The 14,418-nt window shown below is 43.8% G+C and overlaps 3 protein-coding genes and 1 non-coding gene across 4 annotated transcripts; 3 read left to right on the forward strand and 1 right to left on the reverse strand.

Annotated features, from left to right (window-relative positions):
- The first annotated feature begins 947 nt into the window (after window positions 1-947).
- On the forward strand, window positions 948-2,943 carry LOC141026641 (uncharacterized). Its single transcript, XM_073503479.1, has 5 exons — window positions 948-1,138; window positions 1,227-1,430; window positions 1,549-2,521; window positions 2,637-2,770; window positions 2,923-2,943. The coding sequence occupies exons 1-5, from the start codon at window positions 980-982 to the stop codon at window positions 2,941-2,943; spliced, it is 1,491 nt and encodes a 496-aa protein (XP_073359580.1). The 5' UTR covers window positions 948-979.
- Window positions 2,944-3,002: 59 nt separating this feature from the next.
- Window positions 3,003-6,741, forward strand: LOC120968228 (uncharacterized). The gene is made up of 4 exons (XM_073503134.1): window positions 3,003-3,172; window positions 3,288-3,386; window positions 3,485-3,831; window positions 3,948-6,741. Exons 1-4 carry the CDS (start codon window positions 3,086-3,088, stop codon window positions 4,057-4,059), a joined length of 645 nt encoding a protein of 214 aa, XP_073359235.1. The 5' UTR covers window positions 3,003-3,085; the 3' UTR covers window positions 4,060-6,741.
- LOC109749272 (protein FAR1-RELATED SEQUENCE 5-like) lies at window positions 5,626-8,792 on the reverse strand. Its single transcript, XM_020308238.3, has 4 exons — window positions 8,565-8,792; window positions 6,611-7,849; window positions 6,268-6,515; window positions 5,626-6,181 (listed from the first exon to the last, which is right to left on the reverse strand). The coding sequence occupies exons 1-4, from the start codon at window positions 8,790-8,792 to the stop codon at window positions 5,626-5,628; spliced, it is 2,271 nt and encodes a 756-aa protein (XP_020163827.3).
- Window positions 8,793-9,202: 410 nt separating this feature from the next.
- Window positions 9,203-11,226, forward strand: LOC109749274 (uncharacterized). Its single transcript, XR_005762296.3, has 3 exons — window positions 9,203-9,855; window positions 9,999-10,228; window positions 10,472-11,226. It is a non-coding gene; the product is annotated as an uncharacterized protein (transcript).
- The last annotated feature ends 3,192 nt before the right edge of the window (window positions 11,227-14,418 follow it).

Here is a 14,418-nt window from a genome sequence, read left to right on the forward strand (position 1 = left end):
AGTGTTGTTAATGGGTGTTCTGAACATTTCCTTTTTGTTCTTTTTTTTGCAGTGATCCAAAAATGGATGATGATGAATCTTCCGATGGGTCGTTTTCAACGCGCTTTTCAGCTAGCCGTTTGCGTGAGGTTGCAGAGAAGGAGCTGAATGCTAACAAGAGGGCAGTGCTAGAGAAGTCGAGTTTTGTTTCGTTGTTGAAGATCAGACCATTTTCTGTACCTCTTGAGCTGATTGACTGGGTAGTTATGAGAATTGACACTAAGCATTCTTTGTTCAGGTACCTTCAAATCACCCTCTGGCCCATTTCATTTTGTGTGTGTCTCCGTTGCAATGTTCTTTATTTGGAATTGCATAGCAATGTTCTTCGTCCTCGAATTTGACATGTGCCTTTTGGTCAGCCATAAAAAGAAGACTATATTGTTCACTAGAGACATGGTGCACAAATTTTTTAATGTCCCATCCGGACCAAGGGTAGTGGAGCTGCTGAAGAGGAACAAACGTTGCGAGCTGCGCGACATATATCGAGAAGGCACAAGGGCTCCAATTAAGAAATCCATTTCTGTAATCAAGAAAGCATCGGATAATGATGTTGTTACTTTAGAGAGGACTTGGGTTCTTTTATGCCTTGCTCTTGTGCTAGTTCCTGGCACCGGCAACATGGTCTCGTTGGACTACCTTGCTAGCTTGAAAGGACTTGGATGAACTGAATGAGTTTGCGTGGGACGAGCATGTGTTGGCAACTGCGTTGAGGGAGGCGAGGAATTACCAACTAAAGAGGGAGGCTGGGGCAAGTGGCTTCTGGATAGGCGGCTGTCTACCTATGTTCGTGGTATGCCAAACGCAAATCATTTTGTCTATGTTTTCATTGGTTCATATTTTTGCTTTACTTTATTTTATTTTATTCTGCTCGCAACAGTCATATGTACGATACAACCTTCTGATTTGTTTTCTTTTTCAAAAATATATGTAGTTAATTTACATGGATTTCCTGGATGTGCCTCGGTCATTGATTAGTGAGGAGACGTTCAACTACTCGCTGCCTAGGGCTTGCTTTGTGTGCAATGCAGATTTTGAGCTTGTTAAAGAATTTGACAGGAACAAGCTCACCCTCGAGAAGGTTGATTTTGGAAAGCGCAATGTAAGAGCAGACCCAATCTTCCTTTTTTTAAAGATTTCTTTCGGTGATAAACATCTTACTTTCTTCTTCTGGTGATTGTTGTATGCAGCATCGTCCTTTGTCTCAAACGCCATATGCAGTACTGAAGGCGGACAAGCAATGTGAGGGTCAGAATCAACATCATCCGGCAAATATCACTAATAGAGCTGACAAAGCCAACACTCAAGTCAGTGTTGAGGGTGATTTAGGTGCTAAGTTTCGCGTCTCTCTGGATGAGTGGCTGCAGCCGCTCCCTTCCTGCCAAGAGTTAGAGGTAGAAATGCACTACCTTTTGTTAGTGCATGATTTTGCTTCTTTGTGTTCTTTTGATCTTCTTTTTAATTTTTATTTATGCTTACCCCCATTTGTTTGTTTCTTATTTTCTGTGCCAGATACCTTTGCACTTGAAGCCTATATATGAGAAGCACAAAAATCTCTATACGGCAGAGTTGAAGAATGTTGTTACCTCTTTTGGGCAGGTCCTGCAGTCAACTTTCTGCAAGCGGTTGGGTCTCATGTTGATGGAAGCGCACTCCAATGCAGTGTCAAACCATGAGCACAGGAGTGAAGGTTTTGTCGCCCCAAGAGTCATTGCAACAAACAGTGTCGAGCGCACGGGAGCGGTGACTTTTGGCACCCCAACAGCCACTGCAGCAGGCATTGCTATCCACTCTTCCAAGTGTCCATTATCGGATCCTGATTCCCGGGCAGAAGCAGGTGCTGATGATCAGAACAAGGCACAACCTGGTGGTGTAGTCGCTTCTCCCAAAGTAGTGGAGACCGGTGCATTAGGTGAGAAGGTTGGGGTGGAAGCGGAACAGGGGGCGGGTCAAAGCACAAGCGTTGCTAAGCGCTCCAGGGCTGCTGCGTTGCAACAAGGTGAGAGTAGCAATCATTCTCATGGGAAGGATTGTGTGGAGCAGGAGGAAGTTATACATCAGGGCGGAAAGGTGACCCCCAAAGATGCTTGCAACATGGATCCTTCGGGAGCTTCTGATAAGGTTGAAACACCAGTTCTTTCCCAGGGCACGGTGCAGGCAATGATGGTAACTGCCTTGGAGTGGGAAGATGGCCCATCTTGTGCTCTTTTCTCGGAGGGGACCGAAGACTATGAGTGGATGAATCAAAAAGTAGACATACCAGTCAAGCATGTACAGACACCAAATGCTTCTAGCTCTGATGTGCAGAATTCAATCCCATCAGTGCCAAACTTTGACAACACTCCTCAAGTTGAAAGGCCTAGCAACCTCCCAAGCGCAACATTTGACACAGCTCCAAAGCTCCCTAGGGCAAACGACATTCCGGGGCCTGTGTTTGATGTGTCCCCCATCTCATTCAAAAACGCTTCCTCCGATGGACCTCAAGGTTTTTTCTTGCTTCAGAACACAAGCTCCTTTTTATCTAAGAGTTTTCTCAGTGCGTTTCCTTTTTGCATTCTCATTTTTCTTTCTGTTTTTTGTGTTGTTGCAATGTTGTGTAGTAGTAGTGGATTTGCACGAGACAACCGAGGCGAATGTTGCGGTGAGGGGTGAGTCCAACAGTCTTGGTAAACAGTCAAAGAAGAAAAGGGTGGCTGTCTCCCCAGACAATGTGCCAACGATGAAGAAGATTAAGGTTAATGCACACGATGATGCCTTACACCATCAGTATGTAATGACCAGATACAAGACAAGAAAACCAAAGAAAAACGTGCTTCTGTGAGTCATATGATGATGCTTTTCTATTACTCATTTTTGCCTGAAATCTTTTTTTTTGTGTTTCCATAGATGAAAGAGTTTGATATGTGAGCATATCTCTTGCTGTTTTTATCTAAAATCAACACAAATTTTCTTTTGCAGGCCCGACTTCATTGAAATAGATGGCTTCCATACATCTCTCGAGAATTTTCATGCATCTCTAAAGTCAAGAGCGGAGATTGACAATGAGGTCATGACCTTATACCTGAAGACATTCAACTATGATCAGTCAGTGAAGAAGAAGAAGCCAAAGAAATTTGTTTTCTCAGTGTTGATGAGTGTTAGTGTTCAAATCTCTTTTTTTCTATCTGTTGTTTCAATGCTTTTTTGATTTATCATATAGTTGTGGTCTGCCCTCTAATATTTTTGTTTTGTTTTGTGATTTTCTCCATCAGTTGAAACTCAGTGCTGAGCCAGATGTGTTTGATCCGAAGGTGTGCGAAAAAGAATTTAAGAATGCTTGCTTACAAAATCACATTTCAAAATCTGACCTGGTAAGTTCTTATCTTGTTCCATCTTGCATTCTTTTTCTATTTTTTTACATTTTTTCTAAATGGATTTTCTGGTTCTGCTTTGTTTTGATGCATTGCAGCTATTCTTCATGGTTGTACACAAAAAGCACTGGGCAGTAGTAGTTGTTAACATCACCCAAAAGGAGTTCAATATCTTTGACTCCATTAGGAACTCGGAAGACCTTTTTGAGATGGACAGGATCAATAAGAATGTGGTAATGCTCCTGTTGGAGTTTGGCGCAACAAATCTTTTCCTTCTTTATGCTTTTCCACACCGCACACTTATGCATTTTGTTTGTCCATGTTTTATCGGGTTTGATCAGGTCGCAAACATCAAGAGTGTTGCAATGGGGGAGCCACTTTTTAAGCACAATCTCGAGTCTTACTCGCTATTCACCCCACTTGATTACCCTCAACAAAAAACTTAGTAAGCATTTTTGTCCCAGCTGAATATGTGTTTATTTTGCATTTAGAGACATTTTTCTCTTTTTTCACCTAAAGCTGCTTTTGCATTTTATAACTATATACCTTCTATTTTTTCAGCTATAACTGTGGCTACTATAGTATTTTATACGTGGAGAATTGGGATGGCCTTGTTATGCTGTCATTTGGCGAGGTATTTTCTTTAGATAGCAAACCATATTTTTTTGCGTAATTCTTCTCAACTTGATTGGGATCTGTTTCATGACTAAATTTTTACTTGTTTCCTGTCTTATTGCTTCCTAGGATTACATCCCAAACCTTCGGAACGCATTGCAGCAGATCTGTTGAGACACCCAAGCAACAAGTTGGACCCCGCGCATCACTGAAGCTGCTTCTTCAGCGTTAGATGGGTGTTTTCGAGCTTCTGCAACAGGAGGAGTCATGGCGGCGGTGGCCTAGTACTGCTGAGTGTAGTTGAGAGCATGTTCTTGTAGCCAGCTCGAGTGTAGTTGAGAGCTTGTTCTCCTAGCCAGCTCAACTGAACTTTTTTCACAATGCAACTCTGAATGAAGCACATGAATGTTTCAGTGTGTGACTGTATGCAAGGATTTATTTTTTGTGAAGCCTATTCAAGATTGTTTGTCAGCTTATGCAAGGATTATTTGTTTTTTACTTGCCTTTTTAAGAATATTGTTGATATACTTTGACCGTACCTGTCTTGAGATCTTTTTTTCTCACAAGTAGTTACAGTGTATCTGTTAGTATCTCTATTAATCATATGGATTTAGTAATTACAGTGAAGTTCGACATCATCAATGAAAGTCAATACACCGTACTCACACATGTAATCGTGTGTGAAGTTGAATAATCGCAACAATAGGGTGGGGTTGGGGCGATTGTCAGGCTGTTGTTTCTCTTCATCTTCATAACTTTTCAATCTCACTAAAACAAAAGGAAATGTAATGCAATATCCTTTCTATGTGGCAACGGGCATGTCAAAAGTTTTTGCTGCAGTTTCTCCAGTGTGTTTTTTATGGAAAAGTTTTTAAAACAGGATGCTTCAATGTACTTGTATGTTTAAGTAGCCAGCAACAACATCATGCATTGTTGTCCCAAGGAAACCTTTCAAAATAAAAGCTACAATGGTGGAAGTACAATGAGCCAGCAACAATATCATAAGCAACAAGGGGAATTGTAATTTCAGAAAAAGAAGAACATTATATCAGGCACAACTCAATGCATGATGAAATAACTACTTTTTGTCCTCTAATGTAAATTGCACCATTCTCTTTGTCAAGAAACTAATCTATGTAACCAATATTACAAATGTGTAGTAGCAAGAGAGTTTTCTTTTTCTTTTTCTGGTCGAAGTTGATCACAGCCTAAGCTCTGTTGCTCTAGCCATGCTAGCATCTGTCTTCATTGCAGCTTTTAGGTAGGGACATTCTTGCACAGCATGACCTTGCTCTTCACAGTAGGGACATTTTTTGACCCCCATTGCAGCCTTCAAGTACTGGCATGTTTGGACACCGTGACCTTCTTCGTTGCAGTACGAGCAAGGAGGCGCTTTCTTCTTTGGTCCAGGTTTTCCTCTGGGCTTGGTTTGCTTCTTTTCATCTTTCTTAGCTTTATTCTTATGTGCATCTTCTCGTTGCTCAAGCAGAGTCTTTCTCCTCTTTGATTTTTCAGTCGGACGCCCTTTTTTTGGAACACGTGCGGGGTTCTGAAGCATGGCATCGCCATCAGGTTGCGGCACAGTGGTTGGCTCGGGGGTTTGTTGTTGCTGTTGCATTGCTTGTCACTGATTTGCTTCCTGTTGTTCTGGGAGCACCCCTTGCTTTGCTACAGCTATGAGGGGCTCAAGTTGGTGAGCTGCATCATTCATTATTTTGTAGGCAAGATCGTTGCTGCAAGCTTGTGAAGCCAACCATGTATACTTTCTGCACAAGGCGTTGTACTTGAGAGTGTTGGTTGCAGGGTGCCCAAAATCTAGGAGACATCCACCACCGCTCATTGCCGTTGTCGCAGCTTCTGACCACCTCTCTAGCATGAATCTTTGTGGAATTTTTTGGACATTGAGATGCACCATTACCCTTATGATGTGTGCACAAATAATCCCATTCATCTCAAAACAGTTGCAGCTGCATTCAAACTTCTCCTCTGCCAACACAACATTCACTGAAAATATTCGGGGGTTCTCAAAGTAATTTGAGTGCAGCTCAAACCTCACGCTTGCATTGTCAAGAGCAGGGGCCAGGTTCATGATGAAGCCTGTTGATGCCATGAACTCTTTTTGAAACTTGAGAAACACGCTTCGGGTATAGAAGTGAACTGCTTGGCGCTCAAAGTTGTACCTGAATGTTGCAATGAAAAGGTCAATGATTTTGAGTTTTTCAAGTTCCCTGTTCTAACTTTTTCTCTCTACAAAGCACACACATACCTTGAGTAAAGTGGTGCAGTTGTTGCGTGGCCTATGAAAGCTTGATTGTCTTCACGGTCCAACATTGTTTCTTGAAGCACCTCATATTGTTGTACAAATCTCCAGACAGAGTCTTGAGGGTTGACAAATGTCTTGAAGTAGGAGTTGAGACCCTCAGACCGCCCTGTAGTGCTTGTAAATGGGAAGAAGTTCTTTCGGAAGTATGCTGGAGCCCATGTCTCTCGCTTACGCCACATGTTGTAAGATGTCTGTTGTCAACCAAGTCAAAGCAATGCAGCATATGCTGCCAATTCTCCTCGAACTCATCCACTGTCTCCGAATCATTGATAACCCCATAGAAAACCTGCTCAAAATTTTCATCCATGCTCAGGATCCTACCCAACTTTTCCCTTGCTTTTCGCTGGACGTGCCATTTGCAGCACCTATGCACTGTGTTTGGGAAGACATCTTTTATTGCTGTTTCCATTGCCTTGTCCTGGTCAGTCATTAGGTGCAACGGGTGCTCATTATTCATTGCAATCATCCAATGTTGAAACACCCACTTGAAAGTTTCTATTTGTTCATTTGGCACCAAGGCACAACCTAGCAGCACGGTTTGCAAGTGGTTGTTCACACCAACAATAGGAGCGAAAGCCAGATTGTACCGATTTGTGCAAAATGTTGTGTCAAAGAACACACAATCTTTGTACTTTGGGTACAATGCTCTTGTCCTTCCATCCACCCAAAACAGAGCTGTCACTTCGTTTGTTTCTTTGTCAACTTCTGTTGCGTAGTAGAATTGAGCATTCTCAGCTTGACGCCTCTTAAAGTAAGCAACCGTCATATCCATGTCCTGAAATGACTGATTTTGTCGCAGCTTGGAACGCGCATTTGAAACATCCCTCTTCACATATGGCAGTTTCCTCCGGTCTCCGCCATGGACCATTCCAAGCATTCCCATGCAATTTGTAGTTGACAAGTTTACATCATGCATTGTCATCAGTAGTTGGTAATCTTCTTCTGGAATTTTGCGGTGTGAGCGGTAGAACCTCACAATCTCCTCATGCTGCATCAAAGGGTGTGTATGCTGTGCAACAAAGTAGGTAACAACCCACTTATTGCCCCTGAGGCCAACAATCATATGAGCTTTGCAATCATAACACATAATCTGATTCCTCTGACGCTTGACTGTCACATCCATTTCAACCCCGGCCTGCTTGCTTGATGAGCTTCCCCCTGCTGCAATTCCTTTCGAGTGGCTGCTTGTCTCACATGTAGTCTCCGGTTTGCCAGCATGCACACATTGGAAGACCCTCTTGATAAGTTGTTGTGGACCTTTCTTCTGGCTGTTTTTTGAGGAAGCTATGCGTGAGCCAAAACCCGTTCCAAATGCGTAGTCATTATAGAATTTTTGGGCATCTTCAATTGAATCAAATTCCATGCCAACATAGGGCAGAAGTGGCTGAGATGAAATATCATCATCCTCATCTGCATCATGCATTCCACCGTGAGTGTTTAGGACACCATCTGAATCCCCACCACCATGACTTGTGAAAGGTTGCTGAACAAAACTCTCCTCATTTGCCGCCCCATCTTCGGTATGCTACATCATTGCAACAACAGTAGAACAACACCATCAGTAGCAGTTGAACAGTATTTGAGGTCAACATTTCTTTGCAAGAGAAACATTTTTTATAAATGAAACATCAACATGTATATCAGTAGTATATTTTTTCATTGCAGCATGTTTATAAGATCTATAGGTAGTACTATAGTAGTACATTTTACGACATTTTTTGGTGCTGCATAACTTTTTTATCAACTTCAAATAACATTTTTTTTCATCATAGAGTTTTTGTGCTTGCTGAAATCCATAGACTAACACCACTATAACATGCATAAGGTCTCTAATCTACTACTGTTTTTTGCTATTTTCAGCAGCAAAAATATTTTCCTGAAGCTGAATTTTCAACATTTTTTTGCAATATCTGAAATCTAAAGCAAAGCAAACATTCAGTAGTCTTACATCCTCTGAATTTAAAGCAAGCAAACATGCAGTGCTGTTGCATTCTCTGAATCAAAGCAACATTCAGGGTCACTGAAAGTAACCTTTTCCAATTTTACACAACCTTTTTTTCTTGTTACTGAACTGAACCAAAGCAACATAATGTGTAGTTTCAAACATTTTTGTTTTTTCTACTTTTTGTGAATTAAAACCAATTAGCATAGCAACATCCAATGAGCATAACTGGCAAATGTCAATGCAGCACATAAACAAGTGGAGGATTTCAGAGGATTTGGCAGCAGGGGAAGCTCACCCAATTTGCAGCGGATCCAGCTGGAGGAGCATCAGAGAAAACAATTGGAGGATCTCGGTACATGCGCGTAGCAGAACTTTGTCGCCTGAGATCGAAGGCGCTCGCCGGAGCTGAAGTCGTCCGCCGGGGAACAGCCGAACCCTCGCCGGAGCTACCACCTATGGCGGAGTAGGCCATGTCCCCACCCATGGCAGAGTAGGCCATGTCTCTGGCGATGTGGTGCGCCATCGCGGGCAGGGGGTCGGGGTGGGGTTGGGGAAGAGGTGGAGGGAAGGGGAGGCGGCCGCCGGATTGCGACCTATCCCCGGTGGGGGGAAGCGCCCGCGATCTGCGGGTGGGGATCGGCCGTCAAAGTTCATTGCAACCGCTCGCGGGCCGGAGGTGAGAGCGTGCGCGTGGTTCAGCTCAGAGATCGGACGGACCAGGGTTGTTCGATCGGACGGACGCGAACGCGGTTTATAAATCGAGCATATCATCAGCTGCGGCCTGGCTTCATCCAAACACATTTCTTTGAGGCTAGCCTGGCCAGGCAGCAATTGCTAGCTCCTCGTGTCCACACGCAACATTTTTTCCCAGGCATCAACTTGTGGACACAAACCAAACTAGCTCTATAATCTATATCCACCCACTCACGGCCTGGGCCGAGAACCCGACCCGACCGGCCGACCCATCCACCAATTCCACCCCCCGATCTAGGGTTTCTTTTCCCCACCGCGCGGACACAAAACAAAGAGCGGCGGCGGCGGCGGGGAGGAGCCGGCGTCGAAGACGATCGATCTCGTGGGCGGCGCGCTGGAGACGCAGATGGGTCCATCGGGTGGCGGGGTTAAAGCCAAGGAGATGTACCGCTTTGGCTCGACCAAGGTTTCTCCCTTGCCTACGGTGAATGCCGAAGAAGTGGCTGCTGCTGCCGCTGCCAAGGGGAAGAAATCCAGGGCGAAGAAGGCTGCGTCGCGGATAGACTTGGACAAGGCTGAATCCCTTGCGTATGAAGCCAAGATGAAGGCGAGGGAGGCTGCCAGGGTAGCCAAGGCCAAGGCCGAGGAGGCCGAAGAAGCTGCCAGGATAGCCAAGGCCAAGGCCAAGGCCGAGGAGGCTGAAGAAGCCGCCCGGGCCGCCAAGGCGGATGCTGAGGCGGCCGCCAAGGCGATAGAAGCCGCAGAAGAGGCGAGGCTTCTCTATGAGAAGGAGATGGAGTGGGCGCAGTGCGAGGAAGAATTGGACGCCTCCATGTTCCGCGGCCGCTGGAACCAACAGCACGCCCGCCACGGCGCCACCTTCCCGGAAATCAGTAAATCACCTCTTCTTACTTGCAATTACTTGCATTTTTCTGCCATCTATCAAATGAAACCACCAATTTTACATTGCAGCATATGCCAATCCATACTGTCATTACTTACATGCAACTAACTAGGCCATTATTGATTGATGCAGCATCTATCCCACCTATGCGTTACACTTACCCTACTCCCGAGGAGAAGGTCTACATCAAGACCGCGGAAACTCTGCAGATCGTTTCTCTCAAAATCGTGTCGATCAATGACGACTCTTTACGCTGGCCACTGCAAGTGTTTGGTATGGTTGCCGTGCGTGATATCTTGGATCACAAGCGCAACATTATCTTCCAGCGACAGAGGAATAACTGCCAAATCATCAATAAGAATGTTCGTATATAAATCTTTCATTCCTTCCTTTTATTTCCTTAATTAACCTGGCCTTCTCTAGCATCTTTGATATATCTGTGCTGCCCATTGTGCATTTGCCAATGTCAGATTTAGTGATTCATTAAGCTTCTTCTACCATATACTCTGTTATAAGATAGAGTAGATTGTTTGCATTCTACTCGATGCGGTCTTACTGTTGATGAACATTACTCTGTTATTTACTTGAATAGTTGTTTGGTGCAGGATCCGTATCTAGCATTGACAGGCCCAAGCCGTGCTGTTGCTGTGTCGATGGAACCTTCGCACATTGAGGTTTCGCTGAAAGTGAAGGGGACCACTAAATCTGATGATAAAGACCTAAGCGAGCTAGTTTTGGATTTTAGATCTGGATGCGTGCTTAGTGACGTTTACCCTAGCAGGATTAGCACAATTGAATTTAAATACGATCACATTATGTGCGCTGTGGAGGCCACGATCCGCATAAAAGTCACTGGTGGGTCTTGGCCAGATGGTTTTCGAGGTATGTTTACTGCCTACAACACTAGAGCTGATGACCTGAAAGTCAAGTTACTTGATTTTGGAGATGGTGGATTGCCTGTTGGTGCTGATGGCATGGTCAAGCTCTCACGCAGTGTGGTTTCCGTTGGCCTTGAGGAGATGCTCAAAGTCTCTGCCATGGCATATCCTATTAACGATGATGAAGTTGCTGATAGCAGTGAGGTAGCCTTAAGACCTGAGATGGCTGGTATAACTCCCCCAGGTTTTGTGCTGACGGTTGGCTCATGTAGTATGGAAGTGAGTGTTGCCTGGTCCCTTTTCCGTCGTCGATTCTGACCTTGAAAGGCTGATGCTGACAGGAGATCTGCTGTACTTATGTTATGATGTGGTAGCTGACTAGCTGTTGCTTGGTGTATGCTAAGTGGAGCTGTTGCATGTGTGGACAGTGTAATATTTGATCACCTCGCTTTTGTTAATACTATTATGCATGGGTAATTGTCGCGAGGAAGCTGTTCGTACATGCACAATCTTGATTACTTAATTTTTGTATGCTTCATACAACTTGATATGATGGAAGATTGCATGACTTATCTTCTGGTATATGAACTTTTTTTGGGGAAAACCATGCTACATCCACTCCGTGTAGACCCGACGCGTCCGATTCCCCCTTCCAGATGCCGGCTGCGGCGCCGTCTATGAGGGGGGGCACACCGCGGACGTGAGGGGGGTCACACTCTGGAGACGGGTGTCGGGCGTTTGCAACCGCCACAAAACTTCTGTCGGCATAGCTGTTTTTGATTTTAATAAAATATAAGGATCTACATTCAAAAGAACATGACCGCACATTATTAACGTGCTCGAAAAAATACAAACTATATATATATATATTCATAATATATGAAAAAAAATACAAACTACATATATATTCATATGTATGTTTATATTTAACATGCTACATGTTAGTTGATATAATAATACATAAAAAAGCATTAAAAAATATATAAGAAAAATAATATCTAACTATGCCGACGGCATAGCCGTCGGCATAGAGACGGCCAGGGTTTAGGCGGCGGGCGGCGTGCCGCGGATCGCTGACGTGGCAGATATGCCGACGGTAGCCGTCGGCATAGGTTCTGGACGGTGCGGCCCGGATCGGTGACGTGGCAGCCGGACCTATGCCGACGGCCCCCCGTCTCGGCCGTCGGCATAGCTCTGACGACGTTAGCTGCCCGTCACCAGCGGGGTCGCCGGGCCCACGAGTATGCCGATGGCCGTTGTAAGCCGACGCCAGCTGTCGGCGTACTTGCAGCTAGGCCGACGGCCGTTCTATGCCGACGGTTGCCGTCGGCTTAGCTCTGCGTAGCCCGACGGCCAAAGTACGCCGACGGCTAGGGCCAGGCTGTCGGCATAGCTCCGAAGAAGCCGACGGGGGCCGTCGGCATTGTTTTGGCCGTCGGGGTAGCCCCTGTTCCGGTAGTGATGCTGCCTTTTGTTAACTAAGTGGCAGCGCGTCATGATAATGTCTCGAAATAGAAACAAGAAATAGGAGGAATAGAAAACCAAGTCTTACATAATTTATCAAGGCAGCCATCCCCAGCTAGATAATGCGCCGCTCGGTTATGTCTAGCCCTAACACAAACGAAACTCATCCTAAGAGATAAGCTCCTTCATTTCTTCGACCAGAGGGCTATACCGAGATCTAGCCAGCCCTGAGTTCATCAAGGCCTGCGCTACCCTCCCATTATCAGTCTGCATGACAGTCTTCCAGCCTCCTCTATAAGTTCCCCGTCCCTCGTCTCATTCCTTGCTAGCCACATATGATACAGCGTCATTAACATGACTCCCTTAGCCGCATCAGGGGCCTTGCCAGACCAGTCCAGCAGCCATCTTCGAAGTGCTAGTTGCGAGTTGATTATATCCGGCAGACAGAAAACATTGTCACCCCTGTCCTCATTGATACGAACTTGGTACAAGTACTGATGTCTAAAAAAAACTTGGTACAAGTACAGTCAGCTGGCTAAGAGCTTTAACATATTTTTAATTGGCACTAATTCTTTCTATATATCCCTGCAAGTATGCACAAGAGGTGTTTACCTTGGAGGCTCAGACTACTAAAATGTGTTCACATTTCACAAATTTACATGAACATTTATCTAAAATGTGTGAACACTAAAATTTACATCTATTTTTTTTGTAAATACTTGAATACTTTTTAAGCGTTGAATATTTTTCATGTGCGATCACTTTTTTTAAGTGCGAGAACATTAAAAAAACACGTGAAAACTTTTCAGAAGCACATAAACGTTTTTTTAATTGTGAACATTTAATAAAATTACAGAACGCATTTATAAAATAAGTGAAAAGATTTTAGAAAAGCATAAGCATTTTGGGAAAAAAAGTGTGAGCACTTTTTAAAATACAAGAACATCATAAAATAATTGTGTGAGCACTTCCTAAAAATACGTACACATTGTCTATGCATAATTTATTTTCTATATGTGCAGAAATTTTTTACTTACTTATTGTTAGATTTGACTATATATAATTTAGCGATGTATATATATTCTTACAGATTTATGGATAAAACAGGTAAATCCACCAACAGTCATAGAACTCCCAGAAGACGAGCACATCGGTTACTCTTCTTTCAAAATATGAGAAATCGGTCACAACACTCCATTTTATGAGCAAGCAGGTTCCTCTGCCGTTCCCAGCCATAACACACGCTGACATTTTCTTTTTCCGAAAAGGAACACACACTGACATGGTATGCTAACCTAGCATTGGACCTGTCCGCAAAAAAACTTAGCATTGGACCTACAAGGCTACAACCGTAGCCCCGCACAACACTGGTGGTTAGATTTTGGGGTTTCTATTTTTATGCAATTGGTTTATTAGTTGTGCTCAGTTTCGAGCCCCGCCACTTGAACGCTCCTCACTTTTCCCCTCGTCCCTTGGCCACGGCCTCTCAACTGTCCAGACGAAGCATTCCGTCGAGTCAAAGCCCATCATTGACCGTTACTTGGATGACGTCCTGACAAGTAGGACCTGAAGAGCGCGCCAACGACGTCGCATCCCAGCCCGTGGGCTAAACCAGTGCGGCACGTGTGCGTATGTGCTTAAGAGCCTGGTTCGGCCTGTTCAACATGCGTGAACAGTGTCAAATACCATTTTCCATTTCTAATCAAACTTACAAATTCATAGAATATTCATTTCAAATCCAGTTGAGTTGATTCAAGTTCCTAAATTCATCATATCTGGAGGCCTATATAATAGCTAATTTTCATAATTATACACGAAGATTTTCTATATATTTTTGATTTAAATTTATATTTAATATATATAGGACTTCATTAGAAATTCCTAATCAATTCCCTGTTGGTCCAACTCCAGTATGATTTTTTTATAAATCCTTGTTTGACCTCATTAATTTGCATAACTATTTCAGAGTGCCTTCAAAATAACACTGAAAAGATAGCTTCCAAAAGAGGCAGTTTTCCAATTTTTTGTTACAATAAAAATCATTTCTCAACTTTCAAAAGGAGGGTTTTTTTGTGAAGCGAGTGGAACAAATATGTCAATAAAATACAGCACATTTGCAGTTTAAATTTGAATTACTTTATGTAAAATCTCTAGAAATAGTGAATGATTTGGCACAAGTTCAAATTTGGCCATCTACTGGGCTGCCAGGT

This window comes from Aegilops tauschii, chromosome 7 (assembly GCF_002575655.3).
Source record: "Aegilops tauschii subsp. strangulata cultivar AL8/78 chromosome 7, Aet v6.0, whole genome shotgun sequence".
Taxonomy (NCBI): Eukaryota; Viridiplantae; Streptophyta; class Magnoliopsida; order Poales; family Poaceae; genus Aegilops; species Aegilops tauschii.

Coding starts and splice junctions, on each gene's coding strand:
- LOC141026641 (XM_073503479.1), top strand. CDS start 980: ATGGATTTCCTGGATGTGCCTCGGTCATTGATTAGTGAGGAGACGTTC. Junction 2,522..2,636: donor TTCCTCCGATGGACCTCAAG/GTTTTTTCTTGC, acceptor AATGTTGTGTAG/TAGTAGTGGATTTGCACGAG. Junction 2,771..2,922: donor CAACGATGAAGAAGATTAAG/GTTAATGCACAC, acceptor GTGTTTCCATAG/ATGAAAGAGTTTGATATGTG.
- LOC120968228 (XM_073503134.1), top strand. CDS start 3,086: ATGACCTTATACCTGAAGACATTCAACTATGATCAGTCAGTGAAGAAG. Junction 3,387..3,484: donor ACATTTCAAAATCTGACCTG/GTAAGTTCTTAT, acceptor GATGCATTGCAG/CTATTCTTCATGGTTGTACA. Junction 3,832..3,947: donor TACCCTCAACAAAAAACTTA/GTAAGCATTTTT, acceptor CTATTTTTTCAG/CTATAACTGTGGCTACTATA.
- LOC109749272 (XM_020308238.3), bottom strand. CDS start 8,792: ATGGCGCACCACATCGCCAGAGACATGGCCTACTCTGCCATGGGTGGG. Junction 6,516..6,610: donor TGGATGAAAATTTTGAGCAG/GTTTTCTATGGG, acceptor GGTTGACAACAG/ACATCTTACAACATGTGGCG. Junction 6,182..6,267: donor ACTGCACCACTTTACTCAAG/GTATGTGTGTGC, acceptor TGCAACATTCAG/GTACAACTTTGAGCGCCAAG.